The sequence below is a fragment of the Nicotiana attenuata genome, unplaced genomic scaffold, assembly GCF_001879085.1.
Source record: "Nicotiana attenuata strain UT unplaced genomic scaffold, NIATTr2, whole genome shotgun sequence".
NCBI lineage: Eukaryota > Viridiplantae > Streptophyta > Magnoliopsida > Solanales > Solanaceae > Nicotiana > Nicotiana attenuata.
The window spans coordinates 8449-23316 of NW_017674628.1; the positions used below are offsets into that span (position 1 = coordinate 8449).

At 38.3% G+C, this 14868-nt stretch overlaps 1 protein-coding gene across 1 annotated transcript in view; it reads left to right on the plus strand.

Moving 5' to 3' along the window:
• The window catches only part of LOC109219032, a 17692-nt gene extending 5162 nt beyond the window's left edge, over positions 1 to 12530 (plus strand). The window contains exons 4-27 of the mRNA XM_019383434.1: positions 1294 to 1416; positions 1513 to 1656; positions 1795 to 2468; positions 3161 to 3282; positions 3383 to 3474; positions 4439 to 4661; positions 4862 to 4925; positions 7113 to 7261; positions 7378 to 7448; positions 7535 to 7708; positions 7793 to 7864; positions 8541 to 8642; positions 8725 to 8814; positions 9293 to 9368; positions 9458 to 9554; positions 9710 to 9779; positions 9874 to 10053; positions 10200 to 10322; positions 10409 to 10492; positions 10740 to 10924; positions 11091 to 11229; positions 11356 to 11415; positions 11655 to 11759; positions 12124 to 12530. Of these exons, the coding sequence (XP_019238979.1) occupies positions 1294 to 1416; positions 1513 to 1656; positions 1795 to 2468; positions 3161 to 3282; positions 3383 to 3474; positions 4439 to 4661; positions 4862 to 4925; positions 7113 to 7261; positions 7378 to 7448; positions 7535 to 7708; positions 7793 to 7864; positions 8541 to 8642; positions 8725 to 8814; positions 9293 to 9368; positions 9458 to 9554; positions 9710 to 9779; positions 9874 to 10053; positions 10200 to 10322; positions 10409 to 10492; positions 10740 to 10924; positions 11091 to 11229; positions 11356 to 11415; positions 11655 to 11759; positions 12124 to 12237 (3333 nt within the window). The 3' untranslated portion in view covers positions 12238 to 12530. The remainder of the gene's footprint in view (positions 1 to 1293; positions 1417 to 1512; positions 1657 to 1794; positions 2469 to 3160; positions 3283 to 3382; positions 3475 to 4438; positions 4662 to 4861; positions 4926 to 7112; positions 7262 to 7377; positions 7449 to 7534; positions 7709 to 7792; positions 7865 to 8540; positions 8643 to 8724; positions 8815 to 9292; positions 9369 to 9457; positions 9555 to 9709; positions 9780 to 9873; positions 10054 to 10199; positions 10323 to 10408; positions 10493 to 10739; positions 10925 to 11090; positions 11230 to 11355; positions 11416 to 11654; positions 11760 to 12123) is intronic.
• The last annotated feature ends 2338 nt before the right edge of the window (positions 12531 to 14868 follow it).

Here is a 14868-nt window from a genome sequence, read left to right on the forward strand (position 1 = left end):
GTTGAATGAGGGCAGAGTGTTGGCCAGTTAAGAACTTACATATCTAGAAGATAAAAAGTAGCAGAAATGAGGATGTTGAGGTGCATGTGCAGGCACACTAGGATGGATAGGACTAGTAATGAAGATATTCGGGAGAAGTTGGGCGTGACTCCTATGGATGACAAGATGCAGGAGTCGAGGCTATATATATATATATATATATATATATATATATATATATATATATATATATATATATATATACTAGCCATGTTGTATGAGGGCAGAGTGTTGGCCAGTTAAGAACTTACATATCTAGAAGATAAAAAGTAGCAGAAATGAGGATGTTGAGGTGCATGTGCAGGCACACTAGGATGGATAGGACTAGTAATGAAGATATTCGGGAGAAGTTGGGCGTGACTCCTATGGATGACAAGATGCAGGAGTCGAGGCTCAGACGGTTCGGGCACGTGCTAAGGAGAAGCCTAGAAGCCCCGGTATGGAGGTGTGAGCGGTTGGCGTTGGCTGGTACAAGGAGAGGTAGAGGGCGGCCTAAGATTATTGGGGAAAAGTGATCAGGCAGGACATGGCCCGGCTTCAGATTTCCGAGGACATGACCCTTGATAGAAAGGTTTGGAGGTCGAGCATTAAAGTTGTAGGTTAGAAGGTAGTTGAGCATTTTTCTATTGCGTTCTGGGTGAGAGACTAGCATGATAGGGTTTTGTCTTAGATTGCTAGTGGTTTAATGTTGTGTCCAAACTATTCTTCCGTTTTTCATGGTACCGGGCTTATTTACTTGGTACTGTTATTGTTTTTCATCTATTTTCTGGTCCTTATGTTGATGTTACTATTTCTATGATTACTGTTGATGGTACTGATTTATTGTCTCTGCTCGTCTTTTTGAGCCGAGGGTCTTTCGGAAACATCCTCTCTACTCTTCGGGGTAGGGGTAAGGTCTACTCACTACCCTCCCAAACCCACTTGTGGGATTATACTGGGTTGTTGTTGTTGTTGTGCGATCAATCCAAACATAATTGTTTCTAACACTTTTTTGAGCAACAAACCAGAAAACTATCCAACACCAAGAGATTTGCCATAGGAAAATATTGTTCTTTTAAAATAATTGGCATATAAATGTACACAACCCTTTTCACATCTTAAAGTAGGGTGAATCATGTCCTTGTAAAAAAATTAGGCTGGATCATGTCTACACATTTGCTATGTAATTCATGAACTTTGGCAGTTCTATTTACTTGCTTTTTGGTTTTCCTTCTAAAATGACTGCACTAATTGACTTTGATTTTGTTTTCGCAGAATCCTCATTTTGTCATGCATCGTCCTACTTATTCTGTTGGTCAAGGTCCTCAATGTGACTTGTGTATAGGAGACCCTTCTGTTAGCAAATCTTTATGTAATCTGAAGCATATTGAACAAGAGGTGAGCTTGATCTTTTCTCTGGATGTTTTTTTTCCTGTTGTTTAAAGTAGTATAACTTAATTTCCCTTCATTCTGCTTACGGTTTTATATGTCCAGAAAGGAGGATTTGTCACTCTACTTGAAATTACTGGCAAGAAAGGTGATGTGCAAGTCAATAGTAAGGTCTATCCAAAAATGTCTACTGTGCCTCTCAATGATGGTGATGAGGTGGTTTTTGGCTCGTCTGGTCAACATGCTTATGTATCCTTTTTCCAATGTGTTTTCCCTGTTTTAGAATTTATATACGTGTAAAAAGTGTGCATTCTATATCGATGGCTGTTGTTGTCTATATCAATGTTAGTACTGGAAGAAACTTTGGATTCCTTTACTTACTTTTAGATTTTTAACTTAATCACCAACGAGAACAAGTCTAGCTTGACACATCCAATCAGCATACTTGAAGCTCATAGTGGATCAGTCAAGGGATTACATTTTGAGGCAAGGTCAGGTGACCCCTCCACAGTAGCAGTGGCATCAGCCCTGGCATCTTTGTCTAATCTTGAGAAAGAGTTGTCCCTTCTCCCACCATCATCTCAAAATGGCAAGGATGTGAAAGAAGGTTCGGAAATGTCCAGACTGCCAGCTGCAAATGGAGTGGCAGACAAACATGATTTAGATATTGATATGAAGGATGCTTCTGATCGTAGTGATTTACCTGGTATTTCGCTGCGTGAGAAGACTGGTGTAATATCTCCTGACACTAGAAATGAGAACATGAATCTTGATGGTGCGCTTGATTCAGATGATGCAGAGATAGGGAAGATCTCTGGGGCAGCTCAGGAATTGCGACCTCTTCTGCGAGTACTTGCTGGATCTTCTGCTGAATTTGACTTAGGCGGTAACTTCTCCAGAAATTTTGAAGAGCGAAGGGAAATATGCAAACTACTTAGAGATTTTGACCCGCCAATTTTGACATCAACCAGGCGCCAAGCATTTAAAGATTTGTTACAACAAGGATTACTTGATTCAAAAAATATTGATGTCTCATTTGAAAATTTTCCGTATTATTTGAGGTGAACACATTGATCTCAAGCAATAAATAATCTCATTATTGTTCTTTTTGTTGCTTTCCAAATATTTTGATGCCTTTTTGGTGCTTTTCCTTTCAAATGTTTGGGTGACTTCAACTTCTGGGAAGACTGTGACTGGGGGTGAACTTTTTCCTGTCAGAAAAAGTATGAAGGGAGTTTTGATTTTTGCATTATTACTATTATTCAGCTGGAGTTATGTGTTTATCGTTTTGTTTCTTTCCTGCTTATGGTTGATATGCATATGATTGTGAATGTGTCTTTAGAAGCATAGGCATGTATCTAGATAACATGTGTTTGCTATTAATGTTTCCTCATATTGCATCATAGGTGAAAAATTTAAAAGATAATATATGGGTGCAGTTGGTAACTTGGTATATATTGCAATGGTTTCTTGTAATGAACTTTGTTACTCTTTAAGCAACCTTTATTTTCAAGTTTTTGTAAGTTGAACTTGGTGTACTGTTCTTATCGTATTTCCTATTGAACTCATTACTTTGTGATGCAATCTTTAGTTTTTGGTTTTGCAAGTTGAACTTGCTCTAGTATTTTTCGAAGTACATGTGCAGGGTTTTCTCCTCTTTTTTTACCTGGTGTCTAGTGCTAGATGTAGGATGTCGTTAATGTACTTTTGGAACTTATTTTATTGAGTTCTCTTTTTCCGTGATCCATGACAGTGAAACCACGAAGAATGTTCTGATTGCTTCTACTTACATTCATTTGAAGTGTCACAAATTCACAAAATATGCATCAGATCTCCCCACATTGTGCCCTAGGATTTTGTTGTCAGGTCCAGCAGGTAGTGTTTCTATTTTGTTCTGCATATATAATTACGATAATCTCTATTTAATGTATTCAACACAACCATTAATATTACATTTTTGATGCACTGCTTACAGGTTCAGAGATCTACCAGGAGACGTTGGCCAAGGCACTTGCGAAATTCTTTGGTGCCAGGCTACTGATAGTTGATTCTCTCTTATTGCCTGGTGTAAGCCTCTTATGTACTCTGCTTCTATTGCTGTTTTTCTATGGTAAAAAATATCATGAATCTTGACTCGGTTGCTATTAGCTCAGTCAATGGTGTTTATACAACCATGGACATTTCCTGTTATTATTTCCCCCATTTAGTTATAGAATACAAAGTAATGCTGTGTCACCGGAGATACTTGTGGATGACTATCACTTTTTATATATTGCTACCACATATAATAATTTCAGTCCGGCTTGAAGATTAGATCACAGTAGAAATAACCATGATTTACAACTGTGCCTTCCTTTTATACATAAATTTGTACTGCTGCATGAAACTAATAATGGACTGCCAGTTTTCTTGTTTCTTGATCTTACCAGGGGGGTGGGGTGGGGGGGGGGATGGGGGGATGTGCAAGATGGCTTGATAGTTAGAAAAGACTTGGTACTTATAGGGAAAGGACATTTGGACTTGAGACATTTATAACTATACATAAAATTAGATGCAGAATTGGCGAGTTAGGTAAGGGAACTTGGATGTCTCAACAAATTCCTTGGCGGAACAAGGAAATATTTATATTTATTTTATTAAAAAGAGGACCTTGCATGAGCTCATTACCTCTATAACTCAAAAAATTTCTTGTTCTCCAATAATAATATGAATTCAATACTAAGGTATTTGAAATGATTAAGTGATATCTTATTCATTGATTCTCCATTTAATAATTTCCCTAGCCTTAGAAGCAGATATAATTTTGATATTTCATGGGAGGCAAATAACCGGAAAATCATGGTCAGTACAAGCTAGAAGAATCTTTGCTTTTTTCACTTCTCCTGCAGCGCAACCAGTTGGGTATATGCTGGAGTGTTAATTGAAAATGATAGGGTGGACATATATTTGTTCTTTTTGGAAGTCAGTGTCAATATAATTCATCTGTATTTACTGAATCCTGCAATTCATTGTTTTCTTGAACATTATGCAGGGGTCAACTGCCAAAGAAATTGACTCTGTAAAGCAAAGTTCTAAACCTGAGAGAGCAAGTACTTTCGCTAAACGTGCTGCCCAGGTGGCTGCACTACATCTTAATAAGAAGCCAGCTTCAAGTGTTGAGGCCGATATAACTGGTGGTTCTACAATAAGTTCTCGTGCTCAGCCTAAGCAGGAGGCATCTACTGCATCATCCAAAAACTACACTTTCAAGAAAGGTAATTGGGTGTTCTGCAGTAAATTCATTTTTGGAGGATCTCTTCCCCCCCCCCCCCCCCGGTTGTATGGGATAGAGTTACCATCTTATGTTAGATCATAAAATCTTCAACTCTTCCTTCCTAAATAAAAGAGAATCGGGTGTTGAAGTCTGATTTGTGGTTGTAGTTCTATGCTCAATGTGAGATTTGTGATTTGACAGGTGATAGGGTGAAGTATGTTGGTCCTTTACAGTCAGGCATTTCTCCCTTGCAAACACCATTGAGGTAACTGCTAGAATTTGGTTAACATTTTCTTCATCCTAGATGTTTGTTCAATAATTCCCTTCCCTTTTATGCTCCATTCATGACCGAGTTGGAAATGCACTTTCAATTGGGATTCTATAGTATCCTCCCCCTCCCTCAAAATTGTGGAGTGCATACATGCGTGTGTGTATGTCTCTGCTGCTTTTAGCATTCTATATGCGGTGTTGCTATTAGCTTTCTGGTGAATTTTGACAGGGGTAGCCTATAAATAGTGACTGCTACCAATGAACTTCAGAACTTAGTGAATTAAATGGTTAAGTATGCATAGAAAAATTAATCATAGTTGTCTCTCTAATTATAAATAAGTTAATAATATTTAGACTAGTTAATAATATCTATCAACTTCCCAGAGGCTCCAGCTAACTGCTCTAGACTAGTTTTTCGTACTAAGAGTTAACCAAGTTTTCTATTGTTACCTTTTGCATCTTCTTGATAATGCAATACCTTACTTCATCGAATAAAATAAAATTCATGGAACATAATGCCGGTCTTATTGAGTACTCCCTTTATGTGGCACTTACTCTTTTAGTTTGTCCCAAAAAGGATGATATATTTCTATATTTAGAAATAATTCAACCTAAAATTTCCAGTATATCCTTGCTGAGATGATTTATAGCTATACAAATGTCTTTACTTGTTTCATACCACACGTTTCAAAAGTCTTTATTTTTAACTTCGTGGCCAGTCAAACAAAGCCACATTTAAATGGCAAAGAGGGAGTAATTACTCCCTCCATTTCATATTAAATGAGGTACTTTCCTTTTTAGTCTGTTCCAAAATAAATGACACATTTCTAAATTTGGAAATAATTCAACTTTAAACTCTTTTATTTTACCCTTTTACCCTTAATGAGAAGCTTTTATAACCACACGAATGTCGTGGCCCCACAAACATTTTACCCCTTAAGCTTTTAAGACCACAAGTTCCTAAAGTCTTCTTCTTTTTTCTTAAACTCCGTGCCGAGTCAAACTACCTCATTTAATATGAAACGGAGGGAGTAATATTTTTAAAAAGATTAATAATCAATAACATCACAGGTTCGAACCTTGTTGTAGACAAAAGCATGGTATTTTAGTGGAGAAGCACAGGGCTGTTATCCACCGAGATTCGAACCATGTGCCATTAGCTTCTCTTGGGATTTCTCGGTTTTGAAAAAAATAATAAATAATTTTTGAAAGGTCCACTATAGGAGTAGTATTTGTTTTATCTAAGAAATGTTGAAAGTGTTTTTGCATTACATATACACTATTGTCAAATACTTTAGGAAAATTTACACTATTGTCAAATACTTTAGGAAAATTTAAGTGTAATTTGTCTTAATATATTGTTGTTACTATGTAATCATTCAAAACCTCTTCATAAAAGAGAGTTATCATTCAAAACCTTTTGATATTTCCCGGTGACTAGTCCTTTTCTTAGAAAAAAAGGGCAGCCCGGTGCACTAAGCTTCCGCTATGCGCAGGGTCCGGGGAAGGGTCGGACCACAAGGGTCTATTGTACGCAGCCTTACCCTGCATTTATGCAAGAGGCTATTTCCACGGCTTGAACCCGTGACCTCCTGGTCACATGGCAGTAACTTTACCCGTTACGCCAAGGCTCCCCTTCAAGACTAGTCCTTTTCTTTGCAAACATGAAAATAACATTGACTATGGACTTCCAAAATATTAAGTAACTGCTGACATAATATAGTCCTTCATATGAGAAGTTAGACATATTCGTTATTATTTATTTTATCAAGTAAATGTGGTTCAGATTATTACTTAGAATTTGCTGTTTAAATTTTAAATTGCTGTTTAGTTTTATGAATATTACTGAGTTATGGTCTACATGTTTTTGTCTTCAATCTCTAACCAATTGAAGAAGACAAGCAAATTGTACTCATTAAGATGTGCTGTGGACAATGCACTTGTAATGTTCTGATTGCAATCATTGAGAGTTTCACTATTTATATTCAATATTTTTGGCCAATCTAGCAGTCATATGGTATGAAAGGACATATTTATGGCAATTAGGAATTCCTGTGCTTGTGTAGGTTGACTTGTTTAGATAGAAGTCTTGTTATTCTTTATCAAGTAAAAGTGGATGTATATATTGTGTTTATTTTATTTTATAATTTTGCAAATCATGACATGCATCATGTGATCACAGGGGTCCAACATATGGTTATAGGGGGAAAGTGGTTCTTGCATTTGAAGATAATGAGGCCTCTAAGATCGGCGTCAGGTTCGATAAATCAATTCCAGAAGGCAATGATCTTGGTGGTCTCTGCGAGGAAGACCATGGTTTTTTTTGTGCTGGTAGTTTTCTGCTACTCTGTCCATTGTAGAAATTTTCATCTTTGTGTGTGTTGCCCATCAATTTGGAATAACTGAGTATGTCTTGTTGCTGAAACGTGACCTTTTTTCTTACACAGCTGACTTGCTCCGCGTTGATAGCTCGAGCAGTGATGATATTGATAAACTGGCCATTGATGAACTCTTTGAAGTAATTTTCATGTCCATGATAGCTTTCCTTTCTTGGACTAGTATTCAAGTTTCTTTCCTTTAATTTACTCTGTTTTACATATGTAGGTTGCTTCAAAAGAAAGTAAAAGTAGTGCATTAGTTTTACTTGTCAAAGACATTGAGAAGTCTATGGTGGGTAATCCTGAGGCCTATGCTGCTTTCAAGGTTAAACTTGAACATTTACCAGAGAATGTTGTTGTCATAGCTTCCTATACTCAAACAGACAACCGAAAGGAGAAAGTATGTAAGGGCATAGTTATCTTTCTTTCCGTTGAGATTCAAATTCTGACTTGCGAGACTGATGAATTCTTTTATGCTTTCCAGTCACATCCTGGTGGACTGCTGTTTACAAAGTTAGGAAGTAACCAAACAGCATTGCTTGACCTTGCTTTCCCCGTATGTGAATCTGTTTATCTCTTTTATATGCTCATTTTTTCCTCAATAACTTGTTCTCTAGTTTTCTCCTTCCAATGCAAGGAAGGTCTGGCTTATAGTAATTGACTTTATACTTTACCTTTTAAAGAGAAGGGATCTGCAAGGAGCTTTCTGGCCTTTTTTCTTCTTTCACTTTTTATATTTTCTTTATTCTTCTAGTTTGTTGAGTGGTGATGAATAGCTGGGTTGTAATTGGGGAGGCCTTAAGATGGCATCTATGTACTCTGAAGATGCATTGCTTTGTGTTAAATGAGTTGCCTCTGATTTGTTATTTTCCTATGCCTAGCACCATGTAAATCAAGATTACTTGCTCGAACATTTTTTTACCTACAGTACAAAAACCTGTTTCTCCATCATGGTCTATATGTTCAGGAGTTCAGTCATGGTCTATATGTAGAGTTCAGTTATGGAGTACTCGGTTTCTTATTCTATTGTAAGAAGCTTCAAGGCAATTTATGTAATCACGAATTGCATTTTAGAATCACATAAAGCATCAACAACTATGCCTCAGTCCCAAACAAGTTGGATAGGCAATATGAATCCTTGCTGACCATGTTACTCAGTTTAAACTCATCTCATGTTACTGCACTTGTAAAATAACTGATGTCGATGCATTGCAATGTCTTGGGTTTTCCAGGATAATTTTGGTAGGTTGCATGATAGAAGCAAAGAAACCCCTAAAACAATGAAGCAGCTCACCCGTCTTTTCCCCAACAAAGTTACCATACAGCTACCTCAGGTAAATTCTTAGTTCACGATACGCTTGCCAACTGTAAATATTGTGTGATTGAAGCATTTAGTATGTATCTTAATTGTGGCAGGATGAAGCATTATTATCTGACTGGAAGCAACAGCTAGAACGGGATATTGAAACTTTGAAATCTCAGTCAAATGTTGCAAGCATTCGCAATGTGAGAGTTCCTTCTGCCCCAGCTTAAGGAACCTTTGTTTGCCAAGGGCAAAGGCCTTTTTGTCTTCTCCTTCCATTGCTCTTGGGCTGTACATTATGTAGGACTGTTCACATGGATACCTTCAGTTTTAGAACAATGAAACATCTCTCTAGCTTAGCCGATTTTCATTCTCTTGCTCTTGTTCTGGATATTACCTAAATCCACCTTCTTATAGGCCTATCTCTTTTCAAAAGACAACAACAACAACAATCGGGGTGTAATCCCATAAGTGGGGTCTGGGGAGGGTGGGGAGGGTAGTGTGTATGCATGCCTTACTCCTACATGTGCTCTTCTCAAAAGAGCGAAGGTTTATTTGTTTTAGGATGAATGTTTTCATTTTTTGTATTTATGGGCGATTAGCCTAAAAAGTAGATGAATATAATGAATTTCTTAACTGTATCCTCAATTTATTGACTGATTGAAGTATCCTAACTTTCAGGTTTTGAGTCGTATAGGAATTGATTGCCCTGACCTCGAAACTTTATGCATAAAAGATCAAGCATTAACAAGTGAGAGTAAGTATTCCTTGAAGTTGGGCTTTTTGTGTTTGAAATTGTTAACATGATTACAATATATTTTCATGTTTTCCTTGTGATTGTGATAGGTGTGGAAAAGATAATAGGCTGGGCCTTGAGCCACCACTTTATGCACAAATCTGAGTCGTCAATAAAAGAGGCCAAGCTGGTTATCTCCAGTGAAAGGTCAAACTAAATTTTACTGTCTAATTCATACTGTTGGAAGATTTGCACTATAATGTCTTCTTATTTTGCTATTTTGGGCAACTGAAGGGTTCTTTGGTTTTGGGGGGTTGACAAAAGGAGGCATGGACTGATATGTCTTATATTTGATCTGACAGCATTGGTTATGGACTCAATATTTTGCAAGGCACCCAAAATGAAACCAAGAGTCTGAAAAAATCTCTCAAGGTGAAGTCTCTGTTTTTTGCAAATTCAATTTTGTAAATAGGTTGCCTTTTGTTGTTAACTTCATGAAGCAGAGTATTAATGCTCGAGTTTTCAGGATGTGGTTACTGAGAATGATTTTGAAAAAAGACTACTTGCGGATGTTATTCCGCCTTGCGATATTGGGGTTACTTTTGATGACATTGGGGCCCTGGAAAATGTCAAGGATACTTTGAAAGAGTTGGTGATGCTGCCACTTCAGAGGCCTGAATTGTTCTGTAAAGGACAGCTGACAAAGGTGAAAAGATTTCCTTGACGTTGAAATCCATTTGGATCTATATCTTCGTCGGGATTCTTTATTTTTTTGTTTACATAGGGAGTGGGATTTGGTGTAACTTTTCATCATTCATGCACTTCTATTTCTGATGAAGATATCATGTATAGCCTTGCAAGGGAATATTGCTTTTTGGGCCCCCTGGTACCGGTAAAACAATGCTTGCAAAAGCTGTTGCTACGGAGGCTGGTGCGAACTTTATTAACATATCAATGTCAAGCATTACTTCAAAGGTACAACCTATGTCTTGTTTGTGTGTTTACCATTTCGTCTTTTAAAGCCCTTCTTTTAATGGCTTACAACTTTTTCTTGATTGTAGTGGTTTGGTGAAGGAGAGAAGTATGTCAAAGCAGTCTTCTCATTAGCTAGTAAAATAGCTCCAAGTGTTGTTTTCGTTGATGAGGTTGGTAAAATTTACTTCATATTTCCCTTTCTCGAACTTGTTATATTTATGATAAAGTTAACGTATCTCTGTCACATGTGTGCCTTACACAAAGTGTGTCTCCTCTTTTAAGTTGACAATCTACTCTTTAGCTTATATGTTATGTAAATGTATCTGCCATCCTTTTTTTACTGTAAGTTGTCTTTTGCTGTATTAAAAAGACTATTATGTTTACCCTCTTCATACCTCCATTCTTCTGGTGTATTAGGTGGATAGCATGCTAGGAAGACGAGAAAATCCTGGCGAGCATGAAGCCATGCGGAAAATGAAGAATGAATTCATGGTGAATTGGGATGGCTTGCGTACAAAGGACAAGGAGCGAGTGCTTGTACTTGCTGCAACCAATAGACCATTCGACCTTGATGAAGCAGTTATAAGGAGGCTTCCACGAAGGTAAATTTAATCAACCAGGGATTTTCCTAGCTAATTAATCGGAAGAGAGAAGACATAACGGGAAGAACATTCGTTTATTTGTAGTTTATTGGGAATCATTACTAGTTTATTGGGAATCATAACGTTTTTATTGGGAATCATAGCGTTTAGTGCACCTTTGATGCAGGCTGATGGTAAACTTGCCAGATGCTCCGAACAGGGAGAAAATTTTGAGAGTGATATTGGCCAAGGAAGAGTTAGCACCAAATGTTGATCTCAAAGCTATTGCTAATATGACTGAGGGTTATTCTGGGAGTGATTTAAAGGTCTGCTGGGTGATCCTTCTAATGTGTTACGAGTTTTAATGCCCCAATGACTGGTTTTCCTCCCTTTATTTTTTTTATTCAATATCACAAGTCACGCTTGTCACCTTCTAATATTTCTGTTCACAGAATTTGTGTGTCACAGCTGCTCATTGCCCAATTAGAGAAATTTTAGAGAGAGAGAAAAAGGTCAGTTGACTGTGTTCACTCAACTGGTTTCATATGTTTCTGTTTCCTTCCAACAGTTGGTTGAATTTGTGATTTTGATTGACATGTAAACATGCTCTTCCTAAAGTTGTGCACTAGCTTTTTTCAGTCCCAGATATGTGCTTCTATTTATGTCGGAATCAATATCATCAGCCTGTTTCGTTCATACTGTCATGAGCTAATTAAGTACTTGGGATGTAACTTAACTCGCATTATTTCAGGAAAGAGCATTGGCAGTTGCAGAGAGCAGGCCTGTCCCTGCATTGCATAGTAGTGCGGACATTCGTCCTCTTAACATCGATGATTTTAAATATGCACATGAACAGGTATGTTTTATGGCCTCCTGCACAGTGGTAAAACTTGCTCTTGGAAATTAGACCAAGATCTAAGGGTTTTTATTATAACCTCAACCGTACATATCATTGTTCTTCACTTTCCATGCTCTTCACTTTTCTGTATCGTCTTTGCCTTTCATATTCCTGGAGTGAGCTTTTGTCAATTTGACTTGTACACAAGATTAATGGTTGTGTAAATATGTATCAATTGGTAGGATCAAAACTGTAATTATTTGGACCTCGTCTGTTTTAAGCTTTTTATCATGGTAGAGAAGCATTGTGCATGTGCATGTTCATGGTAGAGGAGCATTGTGCATGTAAGGAGCTTCATGCCTTATTGCACGTTAAAATGCAGGTTTGTGCTAGTGTATCATCAGAATCGGCAAACATGAATGAACTTCTTCAGTGGAATGAATTATATGGTGAAGGTGGATCAAGGAAGAAGAAATCTCTCAGCTATTTCATGTAGAGACATTTTAACTGTATAGTGTTGCTTTATTTATTTAGTTCTTAAATCTACCCAAGCTGGTTGCAGCGGACTTGCATTCTTGGAAATCCATTTCAGGTTCCCCGAAGTCCTCCCCCGTTGGCCAAATGTGGCCAATGTGTATCATATTTAGTTTTATAGGTATTTATATCAGCAAGTGCAGGTTATGAAATATCTATCTGAAGCTTGTCTTCCAATTTTCACCTTATTAGATCTCTGTATATACCAATTGATTTATTTAATAAAGAGTCTCATGTCTTTCGACACTTTTTTTGTGTGGATAAAGAGTCCAACTTTTTTTCTTGGATCTTGTGAAGTTTGTTCCGCTGTAGCATGCAATTGTCTGGCTAACTGAAGGAACAAAGATAACACTTTGGGATGGCAGCGGGAAGGAAAGCTCCCCGGTCGCTCCATTTAGTTTTGCATTGTTGCAGTCAATTCTATTGTCATATTTTACGCCAAATACTTGTTGAAGTAAATACCAGGAAGACAACCACAAAAGAAAACGCTGAAGAAATGTCAGGTGTGAGGATGCTAATTTCCCCGCTTCCCTTTACATACAACAACAACATACCTAGTAAAATCCTACTAGTGGGGTCTGGGAAGAGTAGAATGTACGCAGAATTTATCCCTACCCTGAAAAGGGCAGAAAGGCTGTTTCCAGGATACTCTCGGCTCAACAGGAGAGGCAATAATATCAGAATAGAAATAAGAGAAAAGACATGTAACAACAAAAGAGACTAGAAAGAAAATAACCACAGCAAATAAGTAAAAGGACAATAACACAAAACTATGTAAAACAATAATGTGAATACAACAAAGACCGCTAACAAACCTAAATGAAACTCTATCATACTACCCAGTATAAAGAGGGAAGAACTCTCGACTACCCCTAGCCTACCAACCTAATGCTCGACCTCTACATGTTCCTATCAAGAGCCATGTCCTCGGAAATCTGAAGCCGCGTCATGTCCTGCCTGATCACCTCGCCCCAATACTTCTTAGGCCGTCCTCTGCCTCTTCTCGTACCTGCCAAACTCACACCTCCTAACCGGTGCATCTAGGCTTCTCCTCCGCACGTGTCCGAACCATCTAAGTCGCGTTTCCCGCATCTTGTCGTCCATGGGAGCCACGCCCACCCTCTCCCGAATATCTTCATTCCGAATCTTATCCAGCCTAGTGTGCCCACACATCCATCTCAACATCCTCATTTCTGCTACTTTTATCTTCTGGATATGTGAATTCTTGACTGGCCAACACTCAGCTCCATACAACATGGCCGATCGAACCACTGCTTTATAGAACTTATCTTTGAGTTTCGGTGGCACATTATCCCCGCTTCCCTTTACATGATGTCAACAAAACAATTGCAGTCAGCAAATGTGAACACTGTTTTTCTGGGTAAAGTTATACTTGGACGAGCAGGATGAAGTCTGAAAGCCCAGTATATTGAGCCTGTTTTGACCTCTATTGTCAACGATCCAGAAATTAGCCTTCAGAACATTGTATTTATATATTTTTGTCAATATTTTTGCACTGTGCATTACACTAATTGTTTTCCTAAAATAAACACTGTTTGTGAATTGATTTTCTATACCTAGTGGTGGCAAAATAGTTAACCATGTTTGCTCAAAAGTTATCACATAGCTTATGCGTATAAAATAACATAATTAAATCACGGGAAAATCATAGCAAAACGTAATAATCCATTGGACCAAATGAAGGAAATGAAAATAAATACTCAGAGTTAGGAGGAGAAACATGAAAATCCTTTATTGATAATGTTGATTTGGCCTGCCTCTCCATGAAGAGGTTCAGGGCCTTACAATGGTGTTCTACTCTCTCATAATATGGGTATCATTGTGTTTTTTCTCTTTTTCCTGGATAGTGACCAAGAAGGAGCCCCCTTTCTAGGATTTTCTGTCTTGGTATTTTGTAGCTATGAGCTTCGTGAGCTGGCAATTAGTGGCTGTGACCACGTTGGGGTTTCGCCTTCATGATGGCGGATGGGCCGTGGCCTTATTGATCAAATCAGGCAAGGGTTAAAACCGTTAATTCTAAGTGGTCGTACCACTTATTAATCATGAATTAGCTTAAGACGGGATTAGCTTCGTTAGTTATCGTGGGGTCGGATTCTGACCCATACAGTTAGTCCCTCCGCTTATTGAGATCGTGCCTTGGCCGAGCTCGATGAGCGTATTTCATCGACTGTAGTTTGAGAAACTCGGATAGGGAGGTCGGCTGTCGTTTCGGTCGAGGCCGAATTCTCTTTGGCGATGGCCCTTAGCCTTGTAGAGTGTGAGTGTTTTGTTATTATGTTGTCAAGTCGTTGTTCGATCAAGGTCGAACTTTCCCCCTCGACGAAGGCACCTGACCCGTTAACTTAATTTGAGTGAGGTCGAGCTTTGTTGCGCTCCGATCCTTACGTTTGTTTGGGAGCATAACCGTCGACCATAGCGGATGGCTCATATGTTGTGCAGCCGAAGGGAGTAGGGGTACGCTGGATACGTGTTTGGCGACGTCCATCATTCTGAAGGCGCACGGAACATCCTCTCAGCGTTTATGGGTCGTTGCAACCGTTTCGCAGGTGAGACGCCGGTTGGTGACTAAAAA